At 40.7% G+C, this 21821-nt stretch overlaps 2 protein-coding genes across 5 annotated transcripts in view; one reads left to right on the top strand and one right to left on the bottom strand.

Moving 5' to 3' along the window:
* The window catches only part of CCDC138 (coiled-coil domain containing 138), a 128594-nt gene extending 107036 nt beyond the window's left edge, over positions 1–21558 (top strand). Inside the window, exon 14 of the mRNA XM_017947837.3 lies at positions 21290–21558. Coding sequence (XP_017803326.3) covers positions 21290–21450 — 161 coding nt within the window. The 3' untranslated portion in view covers positions 21451–21558. The remainder of the gene's footprint in view (positions 1–21289) is intronic.
* Positions 9463–21821, bottom strand: part of EDAR (ectodysplasin A receptor) — a 71187-nt gene continuing 58828 nt past the window's right edge. For 3 of the 4 annotated variants that reach the window (XM_009184918.3, XM_021925170.2, XM_021925172.2), the window contains 2 exons: positions 21613–21673; positions 9463–12221 (listed from right to left, as the gene is read on the bottom strand). In XM_009184918.3, coding sequence (XP_009183182.1) covers positions 11899–12221; positions 21613–21673 — 384 coding nt within the window. In that variant the 3' untranslated portion in view covers positions 9463–11898. The remainder of the gene's footprint in view (positions 12222–21612; positions 21674–21821) is intronic. The other variant, XM_021925174.2, reaches the window with a different exon arrangement.

The raw sequence follows: 21821 nt of genomic DNA, 5'->3' as shown, positions 1-21821 counted from the left end.
TTAATGAAAAGTTATGCAATAAAATTGAAAAGTAAGTACTATATATGTAAAAATTAATTCTTTTTTATATATAAAGAATTAATGGGACCAGGCTTTTTATTTTTTATTTGTACAAATCTATGGGATACATGAGAAATTTTGTTACATGTGTATAATGTGTGGCGATCAAGTCAGGGTATTTGGATTGTCCACCCGAGTACAATACATGTTTGTTAAGTATAATCACCCTACTCAGCTGTTGAACATTGATTTTTTTCCTTCTAACTTATTGTATGTTTGTACACTTTAACCGAGTTCTCCTTATCCTCTTCCTCCCACCACTCTTGATTCCCAGTCTCTGGTATCTCTTTCCCTCTCTACCTCTATGTGATCAGAATTTTTAGCTTCCACATATAAATGGAAACGTGTCATTTGTCTTTCTTGCTTGACTGTTTTCACGTAAAATAATGACCTCTGGTTTTATCCATGTTGCTGCAAATGACATGACTTCATGCTTTTTGTGGCTGAATAGTATTTCATTGTGTATAGGTACCACATTTCCTTTATCCATTTGTCCGCTGTTGGGCACTTAGGCTGATTCCATATCTTTGCTGTTGTGAATAGTGCTGCAATAAACATGGGGGTGATATATATCAATATACTGTTTTCTTTTCCTCTGGGTAGATACCCAGTAGAGGTATTGCTGGATCCAGTGGTAATTCTAATTTTAGTTTTTTGAGAAATCTTACTTTTCATAGTGGATGTTTAAATTCTCACCAACAGTGGGTAAGAATTATTTTTATCTACATCCTTGCCAACATCTGTTATTTTTTGTCTTTTTCATAATAGCTATTCTGACTGGGGTAAGATGATATCTAATTGTGATTTTGATTTTGATTCTGATGTTGGGCATTTTTTCACGTATCTGTTGGTTACCTGTATGTCTTCTTTTGAACAATGTCCATTCATGTCCTTTACCGCCCCCCCGCTTTTTTTTTTTTTTTTTTTTTGAGATGGAGCCACTGTTTGCCGCCCAGGCTGGAGTGCAGTGGCGCAATCTCGGCTCACTGCACACTCTGCTTCCCGGGTTCATGCCATTCTCCTGCCTCAGCCTCCCGAGTAGCTGGGACTACAGGCGTCTGCCACCACGACCAGCTAATTTTTGTATTTTTAGTAGAGACGGGGTTTCACTGCATTAGTCAGGATGGTCTCGATCTCCTAACCTCATGATCCACCCGTCTTGGCCTCCAAAAGTGCTGGGATTACAGGCGTGAACCACCACGCCCAGCCCCCTTTGCCCACTTTTTAATGGGATTTAAAAAAATTTTTTTAACTGTTGGGCTGTTTGAGTTCCTTGTGTATTTGGAATATTAGTCCCTTGTTGGATGAATAGTTTGCAGATATTTTCTACTATTCAATAGGTTGTCTCTTCACTCTGTTGATCATTTCCTTTGCTGTGTCAAATATTTTTACTTTATTATAATCCTATTTGTCTATTTTTGTTTTGTCGCCTGTGCTTTTGAGGTCTCAGTCATAAATTCTTTCCCTAGACCAATGTCCAGGAGAGTTTTCCCTAGGCTTTCTTATGATATTTTTTTTATAGTTTCACATCTTATGTGTACATCTCTAATCTAATTTTTAGTTTATTTTTGTATATGATGAGAGATAGAGGTCCATTTTCATTCCTCTGCATGTAGTTAACCAATTTTCTCACTATCATTTATTGAAGAGGGTGAACTTTCTCCAATGTAAGTTCTTTTTGGCTTTGTTGAAGATCGCTTGGCCATAAATATGTGCCTTTATTTCTGGTTTCTTTATTTTGTTCCATTGGTCTACGTGTCTGTTTTTATAACAGTATCATGCTGCTTTGGTTACTATATGCTTGTAAAATGTTTTGAAGTGAGTCATTGTGATACCTGCAGCTTTTGTCTTTTTGCTCATGATGACTTTGAGCTCTTTTTTGGTTCCATATAAATTTTAGGATTGCTTTTTTAATTCTGTGAAAAGTGACGTTGGTATTTTGATGGGGATTGCATTGAATCTGTAGATTGCTTTGGGCAATGTGGTTATTTTAATGATATTAATTTCTCTTATCCATGAGCATGGGACCTTTCTCCATTTTATTTGTGTCTTCTTCAATTTCTTTCATCAGTGTTTTATAGTTTTCCTTATAGAGATTTTCCACTTCCTTGGTTAAATTTATTCCTAGGTATTTTATTTTATTTTTGTAGCTATCGTAAATGGGATTGCCTTCTTGATTTCTTTCTCAGTTAGATCATTATTGGTATAGAAATGCTACTGATTTTTTTTATGTTGGTTTTGTATCCTGCAACTTTACTGAATTTATTTATTAGATATAAGAGATTTTGGTGGAGTATTCAGGTAGATATAAGGCCATAGCATCAGCAAGGAGGGCCAATTTGATTTCCTCTTTTCCAATCTGGATGCTTTTTATTTCTTTCTCTTGCCTGAGTGCTCTGGCTAGGATTTCCAGTACTATGTTGAATTTCAGTGGGAAACTGGGGTATCCTTGTCTTATTTCAGTTCTTAGAGGAAAGGCTTTTAGCTTTTCTCCGTTCACTATGATGTTAGCTGTGGGCTTGTCATAGCCTTTCTTATTTCGAGGTAAGTTTCTTCTATGCCTAGTTTGTTGACAGTTTTTATCCTGGAGTGATGTTGAATTTTTTCAAATGCTTTTTCTGCATCTGTTGAGATGATCACATGGTTTTTGTCCTTCATTTTGTTGATGTGATCTGTCACCTTTATTTATTTGCATATGTTGAACTATCCTTGCATCCCTGGCATAAATCCCATTTGATAATGGTGTATTATGTTTTTGATATGCTGTTGGATTTGGTTTGCTTGTATTTTGTGGAGGATTTTTGCATATATGTTCATTCACCAGGGATATTGGCCTATAGTTTTCTTGTTATATCTTTGTCTGGTTTTGGTATTAGGGTAATGCTCGCCTCATGGAATAAGTTAAGGAGAATGTCCCTCTCTTCAATTTTTTGGAATAGTTTCAGGAGAGTTGGTGTTATTTCTTTGTATGTTTGCTAGAATTCAGTTTGAATCCATTTAGTCCTGGGCTTTTTTTCTTGGGTGACTTTTTATTACTGATTCAATCTTCTTCTTGATCTTTTCATGTTTTCTATTTCTTCCTGATTCAATCTTGGTAGGTTGTATGTTTCTGGGAATTTATCCATTTCCTCTGTGTTTTCTAATTTGTGAGCAAATACTTGTTCATAATAGTCTGATTATACTTTTGTAATTCTGTGGTATCACTTGTAATATCTTCTTTTTCATTTCTGATTTTATTTGGGTCTTCTTTCCTTGGTTAATTTAGCTAACAATTTATCTTTTTTTTTTTTTTAACCTTTTGGGGCAATTTTTCATTTTGTTGAGTCTTTGTATTTTTTTAAGTCCCTACTTTATTTACTCCTGCTCTGATCTTTATTATTTCTTTTTGTCTATTTTTGGGTTTGGTTTGTTCTTGCTTTTCTATTTCCTTGAGGTATAGTGTTTGATTGTTAATTTGTACTCTTTCTCCTTTTTTTGGTGTAGGTGTTTGTTGCTGTAAACCTACCCCTTTGCGCTGCTTTTGTTGTATCCCATCAGTTTTGGTATATTGTTTCTCCATTTTTATTTCTTTGAAATTTTTTAAAGTTTTTATATTAATTTCTTTTTTATCCAGCAGTTATTCAGAAGCATTCTATTTAATTTCCATGTCTTTGTATAGTTTCTAAAGTTCCTCATGGTATTGATTTCTAGTTTTATCCATGTGGTCTAAGAAAATACTTGATATGATTTTGGTTTGTTAAGTTTTATTGAGACTTGTTTTGTGGCCTAACATATGGTCTATCCTGAAGAATGTTCCACATGCTGATGAGAGAATGTATATTCTGTAGTCAGATAGAATGTTCTGTAAAGATCTGTTAGAGGGCCGGGTACGGTGGCTCACGCCTGTAATCCCAGCACTGGGAGGCCGAGACGGGCGGATCACGAGGTAGATCGAGACCATCCTGGCTAACACAGTGAAACCCCGTCTCTACTAAAAATACAAAAAATTAGCCGGGTGCAGTGGCGGGCGCCTGTAGTCCCAGCTACACGGGAGGCTGAGGCAGGAGAATGGCATGAACCTGGGAGGTGGAGCTTGCAGTGAGCCGAGATTGTGCCACTGCACTCCAGCCTGGGCAACAGAGTGAGACTCCGTCTCAAAAAAAAAAAAAAAAAGAAAAGATCTGTTAGGACCAGTTGCTCTAAAGTTTAGTTTAAATCCAATGCTGCTTGATTTTCTGTCCAGGTGATCTATCTAATGCTGAGTGGGAGAGATGAAGTCTTTGACTATTACTGTATTGCATCTATCTCTCCTTAGATCTAATAATATTAACTTTATTTTTATGAGTGCTCCAATGTTCTAGACATACATATTTAGAATAATTATATCCTCTTGCTGGATTGATCCATTTATCATTATGTAACAACCTTTTTTGTCTTTTTTTTTTTTTTACTATTTTTGACTTAAAGTCTATTCTATTTCATAAGTACAACTATACCTGCTCAATTTTGTTTTTCATTTGTATGGAATATGTACATCACTTTACTTTCAGACGTAAAGTGGTAAGGTGAGTTTCTTGTAAGAAGCGTATAGTTAGATCATGCTTCTTAATCCATTCAGCTATTGTATATCTTTTAAGTGGAGAATTAAATCTGTTTGTGTTCAAGGTTATTGATATGTGAGGTTTTGTTGTCTTTTCTGGTTGTTTCATATATTCTTTGTTCCTTTCTTTTTCTCTTATTGATTGTTGTTGTGGTTGGTGGGTTTCTACAGTGGTACCATTTCTCTTCCTATTTTATGTGATTGCTTTACCAGTGAGTTTTATACTTTCATTTGTTTCCATGATGGTAAATGTTGTTATTTTGCTTCCAGGCTTAAAATTCCCTTGAGCATTTCTTGTAGGAGTGGTCTAGTGGTAGTGAATTCCCTCAGCATTTGCTTGTCCAGGAAAAACTACTTCTCTTTCATTTATGAAGGATAATTTTGCTGGATATAGTATTCTTGGCTGACATTTTTTTTCTTTCAGCACTTTGAGTATATCATACCATTCTCTTCTGGCCTATAAGGTTTCTGCTGAGAAACTCACTCTTAGGCTGATGGGGTTGTCTTTCTTTCTTTCTTTTTTTTCAGATGGGGTCTCACTGGGGTCTCACTCTGTCACCTAGGCCAGAGTGCAGTACAGTGACATGATATGGGCTTACTGCAGCCTCTGCCTCCCAGGCTCAAGCAATCCTCCCATCTCAGCCTCCTTAGTAGCTGGGACCACAGGCACAAGCCACCATGCCTGGCTAATTTTTTGTATTTTTGGTAGAGATGGGGTTTTGCCATGTTGCTCAGGCTGGTCTTGTACTCCTGAGTATGAGTGATTACCCATCTCAGCCTCCCAAAGTGTCAGGATTACAGGCATGAGCCACCACACTTGATCAGGGGTTTTCAGGTAACCGTATGCTTTTCTCTTGCTCTTTTTAGGATTCACCCTTTATCTTTGACTTTAGACAGTTGGACTATAGTGTGTGATGGAGAAAACGCTTGCAGAATGTATATTCCTGGAGATCAGTGAATCTCCTGTATTTCAATGTCTAAATCTCTAGACTTAGGAAGTTTTCATCTATTATTTTATTAATTAAATTTTCTAATATTTTCTTTGTCTCTTTACTCTCAGGGATATTAATAACTCAAATATTTGATCACTTTGTGTTTTCCCAAGTGTCATGAAGGCTTTACTCATTTTGTTTTATTCTTTTTCTTTTTGTCTGACTGGATTATTTAAAAAATTCTGTCTTCAAGTTCTGAGATTCTTTATTCTCCCTTATCTAATCTGTTTTTGAAGTTTTCAAATGTGTTTTATACTTCCTTCAGTGAATTCTTCGGTTCTGGAATTTCTATTTGGTTCTTTAAAAAAAAAACCTATCTCCTTGGTAAATTTTTCATTCATATCCCGTATTGTTTTCCTGATTTCTTTGTATTGTTTTTCAGAGTTCTTTTGTATATCACTGAGCTCCTTTAAAATCAATATTTCAAATTTTTTATATGGGATTTCAAAAATTTCTTTTTGATTAAGATGTATTGCTTGAGAATTCTGATGTTCATTTAGAGGCGTCACATTTCCTTAATTTTTCATGTTTCATTTGTCCTTAAGTGGATCTCTGCACATCTGGTGTAACTGTTGCTTCTTCCTGTTTTTGAAATTTTCTTTCATAGAAGAGGATTTTTTCCTAAAGATATATCTATGGTTTTGGTTTAGTAGGGTACTTTGGCTTTGATTCTGGATGCATGCAGTAATGTAGTCTCTGTAGAATTTTTTAGGCTGTAAATAGTGTTGGTGGCATCCATGATTTCCCCACTGGGTTAGGGTGAAGTTACTAATGGAGGCTGAGGTGAAGTTGTACTAGGGATTGGGATGCCAGATGGGCCAGTCTTCAGGCCCTAGTGATGACAGCAACGGGCTAAATGTGCCCATTTGTGCCCAGGGCTGTATATGCTGGAATCTCTGTTGGCAGTTATTTGGCAGGCTGATTTCTGGGCCTCCAGGTGGCTTGTTCAGTTGCTGGTAGTGGCAGCAATGGACTGGGTGTGTAGGTGGGTTTTGGGGCCTTTGGGTAGCTGGCATAGCATGAGCGATGGCAGCAGCAGGAGCAGGACGATTGTGTGGGTCCCAAGTGGTGTGCATTGATGTTGGTGGTTGCTGTGATGGGCTGGGTGGGACAATCTCTAGGCCTTCAGGTGGCACTTGCAAGGAGGTGCCAGGTGACGTGATGGTGGCTGGGAGTTTAGGCCCAACCAGAGGCCCCAGAAAGAGTGCTCAGGTACCCAAGGTGGTGGATTGCCTTGCACAGTCCCCAGGACCCCAGGATATGTGTCCTGTCTCAAAGAGGGGGGCAAAGCTGGGCTGTGCAGGTTTGTGCTCAGGCCTCTTGGTGAGAGCAAGAACCACTATTGGGGACCAGGGTAGGGTGATCCTCAGGCCCCAGGCAGAGTGCTTAGGTAAGAGATGCTAGTAGCTGTGCTGAAGTGCTATGACTGGACAGAGTGTGGCTGTGCTCTGTGGTCACAGCCTGGGCTGGTAAGTGGGAATGTATGTCCTTCCCACAGTCCCAGTGGGGTTTGCTTTCCAGCCTTGACAGTGTTAGCCCATGCCTGTCTCACGCTCCCACCCTGGCTGCAGGAGGCCCCATTTCAGCTGGTGAGCAAGTCCCAGCGGCAGCTTACACCCTTTCAGCATCCTAATCTCCGTCCCAGCAGCACCCACTTCCTGGCATCAGCAACTGCAACCCTTTCCTTGTTTGTTTCTTAGCCCTGGCTGTGGGAGTGCTCACAGCTCACTCCCTATTCCCAGCAGCAACAATCTGGGTTTCTGTAACACCTCAGTCCCAGTGCCTCTGGGCCCCAGGACAGCATGCGGTCTACCCACGGCTAGGTTTGAAAATGGTGTCTTGTTGTAGTTGCTTAGGTCTCAGACAAGTGTGGGATCCAGTGCAAGCTCCATCTTTGGAGCAGTTCCATCCCACGGTCTCCCGGCAGCTCCCTATGTTAGCTTCAGTGGTTGGGAGGGTTGAGGGGGTCTCTTATGGCCAGGATTACATGATTTCATGGTGGGGATCTGGGCCACTGGAAGTCTCTCATTCACCCTTTCCCGGAATTGGGAAGTCACTCCCAGCTCCTAGTTGATCCTGGCTAGGCAGGCTGCTTGTCTCCCTTCTCCTTCCCTGCTTTTGGTGTTTCCTGCCACTTCTCTGTTGAATTCCAGTGTTCTCTATTGGATAATGTATTCAAAGTGTGACTGTCTACACACTATGTTTGTTCTAAGTGGAAGAGGCTGACATGAAATGCTTCTGGTAGCCATCTTTGTCTGTGCTATTTCTAATACTACATGCTGTACCTAGGTAAATTCCTCTGGGAAAGTTGAGACCCATGTTCACAAAATAAAGAAAAAGGCCACAAGGTTACAAGAAGGGTCACCCAATTCCTCACGGTTATTATTTCATTTATTCATTTGTTTGCCTTTAAACCTACATTCATGGCTCAAAACCATTATGCAAACTGGGATTCTCATATTACTATTGATTTTATTTTTCCTTTACATTTTCGTTTTTTAAACTTCCTATCTGTTACTTGTCAAATCTCAGTAGAAGTACACCTTCTAACAGAATAATACTGGCCCTGCATTTTGAGATGATAGCAAATGTTTACAGAACAGACAAAATCGAACTTAACAATAGACTTCAAGTAGACCTAGCCTGAGAGCCAGTCTCTCCAAACTTCCCTTTTGCTCAAACATGGCTAAAGGGTTTTGACACTGACTCCTAGTCACCATCAAATCCCTCCAATGTGAGACCAGACCAGCCACCTAGGACAGGTCTATCCTGGCACCAAGGAATAATCAAAACCTAACTATGGGATGGCTCATCGGGGATGCTCTCTGATAAAGATCTTGATCAAATGGGGGAAATGTGAAAGTTGTCAGTATTATAAAGGAGTCACTTGTGCCAAAAACAAAAACAAAAAACAACCCTGACAAATAGAGCCACGGAAGGCCATGAAAGAAGGGTTCTCCTAGATAAATGACTGATAACAAGAGCCATCACAAGACTCTGAAAAAACCAAAACCTTGCACAAAAGCCATCACAATCTTAAACACACACAAAGACTCCTGCAAGGACCTCTGCCCAACAACTCCCTGTCCAGCCTTGGACTGGCACCACCCTTATTGTTGATCCTTGCAGCCAAGGATAATTGTCTCAAAATAATTATGTAATCCTTCTTATTTTTCCTTTAAGAACTGTTGTCTTCCTTTACCTCTTCAAAAACACACATAGTTTACTATGGCACATGTATTCCCATTGTAATGCCCTATTCCCCAATACATATCATCATTTTCTTTTAGAGAGCCTCTCTCTGTTATCTAGGTTGACAACAGAGATGACGGAGTAGAGCCACCCCAGTTAAGGTATTCCAACAGGCAGAGGCCCCAGTTGACCCACATTCAACTGAGCCCAACCCAAGTCAGCTGACTGACCCTCTACTAACCCCCAAGCTATGATAATAAATGCCTGTAGCTTTAAGCCATTGAATTTTAAGATAGTTTGTTACACAGAAATAGATAAGTGATATAATGCCTTATGTGCTAATGACAGCGACTTGGAAAACAATGCTCCAGGTGGTTTTTACATGATGTCCTTGTAATGTTTGCTTCTACACTAGAAGTTCTAGCGTTCTACTTCTAGAACATGAGACGTTCACTAGAGCAGTGGACTCTAGTGAATGGCCCAGGCCATAACATTTTAGGCACTGTGTTTATAGCTGGTTGCAATCCTACAGTCTCATCATACATAGTGCAATAACCAGGAACAGAGCAATCAGAACCTTCTGCACTCACCCACCGACCCACCACCCCAAATACAAAGAGCTCACATTACAGCAGTCTATAAATCTTATTAGTGTGTTTATTGAGATTATAAAATATAATAAGTTATATATATACAGAGTTAGACAAAAATATTGACAATTAAGACTTCACTGTCTAAGGGCCACAGACCTACCCTGGGGTGTTTTCTAAATGTTTTGAAGTATTGCAAAGTAGTATCTCCACACAAAAATGGCAGGATGGAGTCCCAGCTTTGTTCAGTGGGAATTATTATGATCTCATTGTTCTGAATCCCATAACAAAGGCTAAAGCTTGTCAGAGTAAATCCCATGTTTCCAAAAAGTAAATGACAAGAGAATGTGTAACTATATAAGGAATAGCTCCCTAAAAATGGCAGGTGGAGAGCCAGCGGAACATGAGCTGACACTGGCTGGCCTTACAGTCCCAGAATTCCAATAGCGTGAAATGAGGCCAAAGCACCAGGAGCAGAGAACAGCCACCCCTACTCCTTCACTGAAAACATTCTGAGGAGGGTACAAGCTGTTATCCTGGAACGGCACACTCATCACAAGTGACATTTGCAGTCTAATTAAAGGGAGACTCATCATCATTATCACAATGCAGGGGGAAGGGGGCACCACAGGATTTCAAAGAGGAATTAAAAGGATAATTAAGCTCTGCCGTGGAGTATTTAGCTTGCAAGATAAACCAAATAGGTTCTGAAAAACAGCAGCAAACAGACACAGTAAATGATGATATTAAATATTCAGGACCTCATTATGATCCTCTCACAGTATGTACTACATTCGTTGGTGGGAAATTGCTTATTGGTGTTAAAGATATGACTGATTTTCCCCCCAAAGCATTTTTTCAGTCATGCAACTTGTAATTTTTACAACCTCACTTTATAAGTCAGAAACTTTGTTTTAATTTAGTAATAAACACAGTCAGACCTGCCATCAGGGAGCTCAGCAGTGAACTCTAAATTAACCCCTGGTGTGATCACTAGCCTGCCTCCTGAGCTCTTGGCAGTTACAGGGATAGTACGAGAGTCTGCCAAGAACAATGCCAGATTATTAGCTTTCTGCCTATAAATGTTATGTCAAACCATTGCAGTTACTGTGAAAATGCCAATTCTGAGTTTTTCTGTTCTAATTCCCATTTAAACGGACAAACCACACTGTATTCACTTCCATAGAGCACCTCAAAGGCCTGGCATTTCCTATAGCTCCACTTTCTTTTTGCTCACCTGAACCCTACCTGCCCCGATTACAGAATCACTGGCTAACATCTCATTTGCAGAAGAGAAACTGAGGTTGAGAGAGGAAAAGACAAGACCCAAGGTGGCACTAGAAGCCAGCTCCCTGGACTCCAAGCCCAGGCCCTCATTTGCACTGCAGGACTCCACTTTCCCTGACTGGCTCAGAAGGCTGAGTCTGAAACTCTCATGCCATGAGGCTAATCTACGAGTCTCAGATGAGCTCTTGAAATCTAGAATTATGCGTGGCTGAGCTCTTAGGAAGTCATCATTTCTCTAATTACAGTTGACTACTCATATATGTTTGAAGTGAAAACACAGCCTGACACGTTATAATTTAAATTGCTGTGTCCTTGAGCATTGCTGCCCCTAAAAGGTCAAATCTGCCTAAGGCTGAGAGTGGAAGGCCATTCACATGTAATGCAAACCACAGGGTACCCAGGCCAAAGATTCATGCAGTAAATGGAACTGGCTACTGCACACATCCAATTGCTTGGACAAACACATGCCTTGCATATTGGTTTTGTATAGAGTGAGCTCTTCCGTTATTGACTGGAAGGCCTGTAAGAATATGCATGACCTCAAGGATAGGTCAAGTTATCCTAATGAAACCACACAGGGTGTTAACAGACTTGTACTAAACCTGAAATAATACCTGGAGCAGGGTGTTTGCATTTCGTAGCCATTTTACCAAAATGTTTGAGCTGCTTCTTCACTAGGATGCCATCCTTCATCATCCCAGTGGGGAGTCATCTCCCGCGTAGAACTTCTATTACATTTTCTAAGTGCCCCTTCATTCAGCTTGTTTGATGTCTTCCAGTGAAGTGGTTTGTAAACATACGTTCCTTCTGTCTTCTACTGGAGTGCAAACTCCTTAAAGACAGGGACCAGATTCTTCACTTCTGTCAGTCCCACGGGGTTTGGTTCATTTGAGTCCTCAACATTGTCTCGTTGTTCAGTGAGTTAATGGTGGGCTGGTGGGCTGGCTCTATGAGTGAGTGGATATTTACTCTGCCTGGTGAAGTACAGGTGAGCATCTGAAAGTAGCCCGGCTCTAGTCCTTTATCTTTGGTTAAATTGGAAGACAGGCCTTATTTGATCTGGCTCCTTGAACATCCTAAGGCATATGGTGACATCACAAAAGCCTTGATTCTTGGCAGTCTTTTGGCACCACTCACAGCTCCAGAGCCCTCATTGATCCTTGGCTTGTCCTGGGAGGACAACCCACAGGCATGCTTTTCAGGATGCAGCATGTGGCTGGGAAGCAGGTGGCACAACCCCCGCCCACTCCAGTATGTCTGCACACAAGGACTCCACAGCATCCAGCCGCTCAATCTGCACCAGTTTTGTGAGCAGCTCAGGGATGCTGTAACCTGCCGTGCTGATGCGGTCAAAGAGCTGCATGCCGTCTGTCATGCCCCCAATCTCATCCCTCTTCAGGCCGAAGCTCTCGGCGAGGTGGCGCCACGTTTTCACAACAGCCTTCTCAGAGTTGTACGTGGAGCTGAGCATTCGGCTAGTTTTCTCGAGGCAATCAAATGGCAGCTCCGTGGGGCTAAGACCTGCAGACACCAATGGCCACAGTTAGATGTTGCAAGTCGCAGTCAATAGAAGGTCAACACTGTGAAAAATTATTTAAATGAAATAAAAATTATTGAAAAAAACATTTAAAAAATTGTAAAACAAAGCATGCAGAAAGCCACCTAAAACAAATGCATAACTTAAGGCAAACGACACTTAGAACACTGCCAGCCACAAGAGAGGGCTGTGCATGTACCCTAACCCCGGTAATAGCCCCTTCCCCACTAGGAAAATGACTGCTCTATTGACCATGATAATAATTCCCTGATGACCATTTTTAGCAATTCTCAAAGACTTCAAGACAAGTTATCCTTAGTTGGGTAACCCTGTCTCCCATGGGGCTGGGCTGAGGAGGGGGTCAAAGAGACAGTATCGTGTCTCTTTAGGGAACAGTAGTCAACTTTGTAATGGGTGCTCTCAATGATAGCCCCAGATTGGGGTTATCTGAACCAAGTCACTGCCAACTCAGTGGTCTGATGGTTTTTGGGGTTCACTGTACATTAGACTCACCTAGGAGCATTTAAAAACTTGATATTGCTGCTTCTGGAAGATGAGTAGATATAATTTTCCCTAATCCTCCCACTAAGTGCAGCTAAAAGCCCTGAACATTCCGTATAAAACAAATACAAGAAGTCTCTGAAAAGTGGAGAAAAGAAGACGGACCAACTAGGGACCTCGATACCTAAGGATGGTGATGGTGGTGAGTTCCCCGGGTTTTCTTTTGCCTCATAAATTCCAGACATGGGGCAGAAAAGTCCAAAAATCCAGAAATAATAGCAATCACAGACAAAAACCGCCCCAACAAGTCTTCTCTCTCTAGTCAGAGCACTAGGAAAAGAGCAGCCGAGCAAGCATAAAACATTTAGACAATAATTGCTCTATTCCAGCCAAACACCACAGAAAAACTGTGTCCCCACTCCATCCAGGGTAGCAAAGACTGAGTGGGGAGCCTAGACTTCCACCCTCACCAAGCTGTAACACTGTGCCAGGTGGTGTCAGGAAAGGCCATGTAGGGAGATGGGGCTTTCTCATCAACCAGCTGGTAATAACTCCTCTGCCCCTGTGGTGACCATGTCAGGAGCCATACTCCCAAACCCCAAGTAGCAGTAAAAAGGAGTCCCTTGGGTGTTAGTGAAGGTTGAGTGGGGAATTTGGATGTCTACCTTCACCTAACAGTAGCAAGACAGCACCCTCATTCTCCTGCCACAGGGCTGCCTATCGAAAGGAGCCAGCTAAAATGGAAGGCTTAAATAAGACCCAGAGTTTCATATCAGGACATAAAACTACACAGGTTTCAAAGTGAATTCACTCATCATACCAAGAACCAGGAAGATGTCAAATGAGTAAAAAAAGAAAAACAATAGATGCTAACACTGAGATGACAGATGTTAGATAATCTGAAAAAGGTTTTAAAGAAGCCATAATAAAAGTGCTTCAACAAGCAATTATGAACATGCTTAAAACAAATGCAATAATAGAAAAACAGAAATAGAAAAAAATAGAAATCCTCAGCGAAAATATACAAAATGTATAAAAGAAATGAAAATATTAGAACTAAAAAAATACAATAACCACAATAAAAAGCTCAGTGGATGTGCTCAATGGCAGAGTAAAGACAGAGGAAAGAATCAGTGAGATGGATAATGGAAGCTAGCAGTGGAAATTACTCAATCAGAGAAAAGAAACTGAAAAACACAGAGCCTTAGGGAACTGTGGGGTTATAACAAAAGAGCTAACATTTGTGTCATGAAGTTTCAGAAGGAGAGGAGAAGAGAGTGGGACTAAAGTACTCAAATAAATGATGGCTTAAAACTCCCCAAATTTGTAAAGAGATACAAGTCTACAGATTCAAGAAGCTAAGCAAATCCCAAACAGGATAAACCCAAATATATTCATGTCAAGATACATCATAAATGAACTTCTGAAAACTAAAGACAAAGTCTTAGAAACAGCCAAAGAAAAACAACGCCTGACCTAGAGAGAGAAAACAATTAGAATGACAGTAAATTTATAATCAGAAACCTGGAGACCAGAGAGAAGTAGCACAGTATTTCCAAGTACTGAAGGAAGAGAACTTTCAACCCAGAGTTGCATACCAGGTTGCAGTGAGCTGAGTGAAAATATCCTTCAGGATGACATGAGAATATCAAGACATTCCAAGCCAAAGAAAAATTAAGAATTTTTCACCAGCAGACCACCCTAAAAGAAGCAAAAGGAAATTCTATAAACAGAAAGGAAATAATAAAAGAATGAAACTTGAGACATCAGAAAAGACAGAAAAGAACATAGCAAAAATTCAGGGAAATAAAATAGACTTTCCTTCCCTTTTTAAGTTTTCTGAATTATGTTAGGCAGTTGAAGCAATTTATGTTGTTCTAAATATATGTAGAGGAAATATTTACAACTACTATAAACAGGGAAGGTAAAGGGACAAAGAGAAAGGTAAAGTTTTTATACTTCATTCAAACTGGCAAAATAATAACACCAGGAAGGCCAGACACAGTGGCTCACACCTGTAAACCAAGGACTTTGGGAGGCCGAGGTGGGCAGTTCACCTGAGGTCAGGAGTTCGAGACCAGCCCGGCCAACATGGTGAAACCCTGTCTCTACTAAAAACACAACTGGTTGGCATGGTGGTGCACAGCTGTAATCCCAGCTACTCGGAAGGCTGAGGCAGGAGAATCACTTGAACCTGGGAGGCGGAGGTTGCAGTGAGCCGAGATTGCGCCACTGCTCTCCAACCTGGGCAACAGAGCAAGACTCCATCTCAAAAATAAAAATAAAAAAAATACTAATAACACCAGTAGACTGATAAGTTGTATGTGTAAATGCAATCTCTAGACAAACTACTAAAATAACTATGGAAAAAGATAAAATCAAAACATATCACTCAAAAAACACCAAAATCAAATTCTGAAATATGTTCAAGTGACCCACAGAAAAGCAGGAATACAAAAACACAGAAATGAAAAACAGAGACAACAAATAGTAAACAAAATATAAAATAGCAGACTTAATTAAGCCCTAACATAATAATGACTACATTTAATGTAAATGGTTTAAATACCAACTAAAGGCTGGGTGTGGTGGCTTATGCCTGTAATACCAGCACTTTGGGAGGCCAAGGCAGGTGGATCAGCTGAGGTCAGGAGTTTGAGACCTGCCTGGCCAACATGGTGAAACCCTGTTTCTACTAAATATACAAAATTAGCTGGTGTGGTGGTGCATGCCTGTGATCCCAGCTACTTGAAAGGCTGAGGCAGGAGAATTGCTTGAACCTGGGAAGCGGAGGTTGCAGTGAGCCAAGATCACACCATTGCACTCCAGCCTGGGCAACAGGAGCGGAAACTCCATAAAAAACAGACAGACAAACAAACAAAAACCTAAAAGGCAGAACTTGGTAGAGTAGATTTTAAAATATACTCAGTTATATGCTGCCTACAAGAAACTCACTTCAATATAATGAGAGAGGCTGGTTGGAAGTAAAAGGATGGAAAAATACATATCATGCAAACTTTAATAAAAGGAAGGCAGAATGGCTATAACATCAGTTAAAGTAGACTTCAGAGGAAAAAAATTACCAGAAAGTGACATTTGATAATGATAAAAGGGTCAATCCAAGAAGACATAGCAATCCTAAATGAATATGCACCAAACAACAGAGCTCCAAAATATGTGAAACAAAAACTGATAGACCTGAAAGAAGAGATAAGCCCACAATTATAGTTGAAAACTTTAACATTCCTCCCTCAGTAAATGATAGAACAATTAGAAAAAAATCAGCAAGAATATAGAACTTACCAACATCATCAACCAACAAGATCTAATCAACATTTATAGAACACTCCATTCAACAACAGCAGAATACACATTCTTTATAATTATGGGCCTTACACCTCAACAAATTAAAAGAATTGAAACTATACAAAGTATATTCCCCTACCACAATATAATTAGAATTTAAATCAATAACAGGAAAATCTTTACACATTTGAAAACTAGACAACAGTCTTCTAAATAATCCACAGGTCAAAGAGGAAGTCTCAAAGAAAATTTAAAAATGAATGAAAATAAAAATACCAGATGTCAGTATTTGTGAGACACAGCTGAAGCAGTACTGAGAGGAAAATTTATAGCAGAAACACAAAGGAGGAAAACTCTTAATAATCTAAGCTCCCATCTCAAGCACTTAGAAAAAGATTAACAAAATAAACCAAATGTACATAGAAGGAAATAAGTAATTTAGAAATAAGAGCAGTAATCACTGAAATTGAAAACAGTAAAGTAAAAGAGAGCAATATGAAAAGAAACAGTTATTTGAAAAGATCAATATAACTGACAAGGAAAAAAACAGACAAGACACAAATTACCAATATCAAGAAAGAAGGAGGAGATATTACTACAGACACCATAGATATCAAACAGATAATAAGGGAAAACTATGCAACTTTAACTCTATACATATAAATTTGACAGGTGAAAATAAACAGTTCCTCAAAAAACATAAACTATCACAACTTACCCAATGTAAAACAGATCATTTGAACAGACTTATAACTATTAAGGAAGCTGAATGTGTAACTGTAAAAATCTTCAGCCAAACACGGTGGCTCACGCCTGTAATCCCAGCACTTTGGGAGGCCGAGGTGGTTATGTTGCTTGAGGTCCGGAGTTCAAGACCACTCTGGCCAAGATGGTGAAACCCTGTTTCTACTAAAATACAAAAATTAGGGCCAGGCACGGTGGCTCACGCCTATAATCCCAGCATTTTGGGAAACCAAAGCAGGTGGACCGCACGGTCAGGAGTTCAAGACCAGCCTGACCAACATGGTGAAACCCCATCTCTACTAAAAATACAGAAATTAGCTGGGCATGGTAGCACATACATGTAATCCTAGCTACTCAGGAGGCTGAGGCAGGAGAATCACTTGAACCTGGGAGGTGGAGGTTGCCAGCCTGGGACAGGGTGAGACTCCATCTCAAAAAAAAAAAATTAGCTGGGCTGTGGTGGCACGAGCCTGTAATCCCAGCTACTTGGGAGGCTGAGGCAGGAGAATCGCTTGAACTTGGGAGGCAGAGGTTGCAGTGAGCCAGGATCATGCCACTGCACTCCAACCTGGGTGACAGAGCAAGACTCCATCTCAAAAAACAAACAAACAAAAACTCCCCAAAAGAAATCTTTAGGTCCACATGATTTCACTGAAGAATTCTACAAAATGTTTAAGAAATAATTAATAGCAATTCTACACTATATTTTCTAGACATAGAAAACTTACTCTGTGAGGGTAGTATAAACTGGATACCAAAACCAGACAAAGACAAAAAACAAACCACAAACCACAGACCAATATCTCTCATGAATATAAATGCAAAATCCTTAACAAAATATTAGCAAATAGAATGCAACCATATAAAAAAAGAATTGTACCACATCAGGTATGGGAGGCAAGGCTGGTTCAATATTTAAAAACTACTGTAATCCACTCAAAAAATTAATGTCAACAATTTATAAAAAGCCTAGAGCTAATATTATACTTAATGGTGAAAAATGGAATGCTTTTAAGATCAGAAATGAGGCCGGGCGCGGTGGCTCAAGCCTGTAATCCCAGCACTTTGGGAGGCCGAGACGGGCGGATCACGAGGTCAGGAGATCGAGACCATCCTGGCTAACATGGTGAAACCCCGTCTCTATTAAGAAATACAAAAAACTAGCCGGGCGAGGTGGCGGGCGTCTGTAGTCCCAGCTACTCGGGAGGCTGAGGCCGGAGAATGGCGTGAACCCGGGAGGCGGAGCTTGCAGTGAGCTGAGATCCGGCCACTGCACTCCAGCCCGGGCGACAGAGCGAGACTCCGTCTCAAAAAAAAAAAAAAAAAAAAAAAAAAAAAGATCAGAAATGAGGCAAGGATTTCTGCTTCTGCGTCATCACTTACATTCACTGTAGTGCTGGAAGGTGTAGCCAGTGCAATAAAATGAGAAAAAGAAGGAAAAGGTATACACATTGGAAAGGAAGAAATAAAATGGTCCCATTTGCAGATGTGATTATCTATATAGAAAATCCCAAGGAATCTACAAGAAGACTCCCAGATCTTATAAGTGAATTCAGCAAGGTCACAGGATACATGATAAACATACAAAAATCAATTGTATTTCTATATAGCTAACAATGAATGTATGGCTACTGAATTTAAATTATCATTTACAGCTGCTCAAAAAATAAACGATATACTTATGATGTAAATCTAGCAAAATATGCATAGAACTTGTCGTTTGGAAACTACACAATGTAGATAAAAAAATTTAAAGTTGTGCTAAATAAATGAAGAGATATACCATGTCCATGGCTCAGAAGATTCAACATAATAAAGATGTCAAATCTTCCCAATTGATATACAGTTTTGTTGCAACTCATTAAAATCCCAGCAAGGCATTTTGTACATATAGGGAAGACTATTCTAAAACTTATATAGAAAGACAAAGGAACCAGAATAGCTAAAAGATTTTTGAAAAAAGAAAGTGGGAGCAGTCTACTTGATTTCAAGACTTATATAAGTTATTATATAACTTATACAAGAATCAAGAATGTGTGGTATTATAAGAGGGACAGACATGTAGATCAATACAACAGAACAGCGACCCCAGAAAATAGACCTATACGAATATACCAAACTGATTTTTGACAAAGTTTGAAAAGCAATTCAATGGAGGAAAGATACTTTTTCAAAAAAAAAAAAAAAAAAAAAAAAACCAGTGCTGGAGCAATTGGATATCCATAGACAAAAAAAGAACTTTGATCCAATTTCATATCTTCTATAAAAATCAACTCAAACTTAACTGCAAAATGTGAACTATGTGAACTTAAATGCAAAACATAAAAACTATGTGGACTTAAATATAAAACATTAAGCTATAAAACTTCTAGAAAAAATTGTGGGAGCAAATCTCTGGGATCTAGGACTAGGCAAGAGAGAGCTTAGATTTGACACCAAAAGCACCATCCATAAAAGGAAAACTTTATAATTAGTTTCATAAATTTGACTCATAAAAATTTAAAGCATCATTCTGTGAAAGACCCTGTTAAGAGACTGAAAAGATAAGTTAAACTAGCTACAGAATGGAGAAAACATTTACAAAACCACATATCCATCATAGGACTAGTGTCTAGAATATATTGTTAAAAACCCTCAAAACTCAACAGCAAAAAATCATATAATGCCATTGAAAAATGGGCAAAAGACATGAAGAAACATTCATTTTACTGAAGAGGACATACAGATGAAAAATAAACACAAGAAAGGATATTAAAACAATAGGAACATGCAAATTAAGACCACACTAAGATATCATAACACACTTCTCAGAATAGCTAAAATAAAACATAGTAACACCACCAAATGCTGGCAAGGATATGGAGAAACTAGACCATTCACACACTGCTCGTAGGAATGTAAAATGGTACAACAACTTTGGAAAACAGTTTGGCAGTTTTTTAAAAAAAAAACCAACCATGCAACTATCATACAAGCCAACAAATGTACTCCTGGGTCTTTATCCCGGATAAATCATGACTGATGTCCACACGAAAACCTATACACAAATATTTATAGCACCTTTGTTCATAATAGCCCTTAAGTGGCAATAACCCTGATGTCCTTCAGCAAGTGAATGGTTAAATCAGCTCTGGTCTGTTTATGCCACAGACTACTACTCAGCAAGAGAGAGGAATGGACGATTGGTACATGCAACAACCCGGCTGGACCTCCAGTGAATTATGCTGAGTGAAAAAGGCCATTCACCAATGGTTACATACTATGTGATTCCACTTTTATAACACTCTTGAAATGACAAAACTGTAGGAATGGAGAACAGATTACTGGTTTCCAGAGGCCTAGGTGAGGGTGGGATGGGTGGGAACTGGCTGTGGCTATAAAAGGGCAACAGGAGGAGTTTTTGTATGGGAGCTCAGTCTAGCTTCACTGTGTCGATATCGGTGTCCTGGTTGTGACTTCTGTGTATAGTTTTGCAAGATGTTATCATTAGGAGAAACTGGGTAAAGGGCTTGCAGGATCTCTCTGTATTCTCTCTTACCACTGCATGGTAGGAAGTATCTCAAAATAAAAAGTTTAATTAAAACAAAACAAAAAACAAAAAACAGAGACGCAGATGCCTGGGATTCACCCCTGACTAATTACATCAGGGTTTTGGGGCAGATTGGGTGGGCTGGATGGGCAGAGAGGGTGTTAAGACCTGCAGGTGACTCTAATATTCATCAGGGCTGGGCACGGAGCACAAGTTCTCAGCCCTGGCTGAGGTTTGAAAACCCTTGTCCCGGGGTGTGAACTCAATATTTTTTGGAACAGAGAAGAGCTTGCTGGTAGATGGAAGGTGAGTCCTAGACCATCCTCCCCTGGGCAGCTGATAGCCCCAGGCCATGCCAGGTGAGATCAGGCAGGCTGACCTGGGGCATGTGTTTATGGAGAGATGCCATGTTTCAGCGGCAGCCAAGAATTCTTGGCCCTGGAGCTCACCCACAGTATAGTTATTTCTGGCCAACAAAGCACTGGACCAGAAAGCCTGCCAGGGAACAGGGGGCTGCACTTGGCCTACGATGGGGTGTGGGGGTGGGAGGAGGGGTATTGGGGGCATTGGCGAGCTGCCCGGCATGCACCAGGCTCCACTCCCGCTGCCCAGCCAGATCAAGGAGTCCGAGGAGGGAGGCCAGTGAGGCCAGCAGCAGGAAAACTCCTGACCTCAGCCACGAGGGGTTTATCTTTGGGGTTAATAAGAAGGTAATTTAGAAAGAGGATTTTGCAGGAACTGGAAGCTGAGGATTATGATTTCAGATTGCAGCACTGACGGCCCTGTCCTGTTGCCTTTTACCTGCCCACACCCAAGCCCAGGTTATGAGGAGACAGCCTGACTTGGCTCGGAAGGCCGCTGGGAGGGGAGGCTGGAGGCTCCCAGAGCCATTGGACATCGGGGACGCTCGAGGGCAGGGAGAGGGCGGCTAAGTCTAGGATAAGTGACTAAGTGACTGATTATGTTTTCCAGATGACGATGCCAGTGTGGATATGGGCACTGGGGACACGGGAGGTCCAAGGCTCCATGGCTGCTGCTCCCCGACCCTGTGTGTCCCTGTAGTGGGTGCCTGCACCGGGCTGTCTCCTGCCATGAGGGGAAGGCCCATGGAAGCACTGGGAGATGCCTTCTAATATCTGGGAGCCAGATTCTGTTTCTCCACACCTGAAGTCAGTTCCAGTGGCCGTTCTGACCAGAGTGCGGCAACTGGTTGGGCGGCTTCCCTGAGTTCCCCTCACAGGAGCCTCAGGGCTCCGGCCACAGCTCTTATGTCTGCACCACCTCTCTCAGCTTACCTTCCACGACTCCACACACGTTGGCATACACATCCAAGATCTTTTTCCTCCGGCTTTGAATCTGTAAAAAAGAGTCAGGAGAATTTTCACCTCCAGAAAGGGGCAACAGTAGTGAGGAGGCAAATCCTCCATGTCAGCAGGGGCCCGCAGCAGCTACGCCTGACACCAGAGACGCTGCACACAGCCCCCGTGTCAGCACCCCAGCCCCG

Source organism: Papio anubis, chromosome 14 (assembly GCF_008728515.1).
Source record: "Papio anubis isolate 15944 chromosome 14, Panubis1.0, whole genome shotgun sequence".
In the NCBI taxonomy this organism is placed as follows: domain Eukaryota; kingdom Metazoa; phylum Chordata; class Mammalia; order Primates; family Cercopithecidae; genus Papio; species Papio anubis.
The sequence above is the reverse complement of the archived record's forward strand: the minus strand, read 5'-3'. Positions and strand labels throughout refer to the sequence as shown.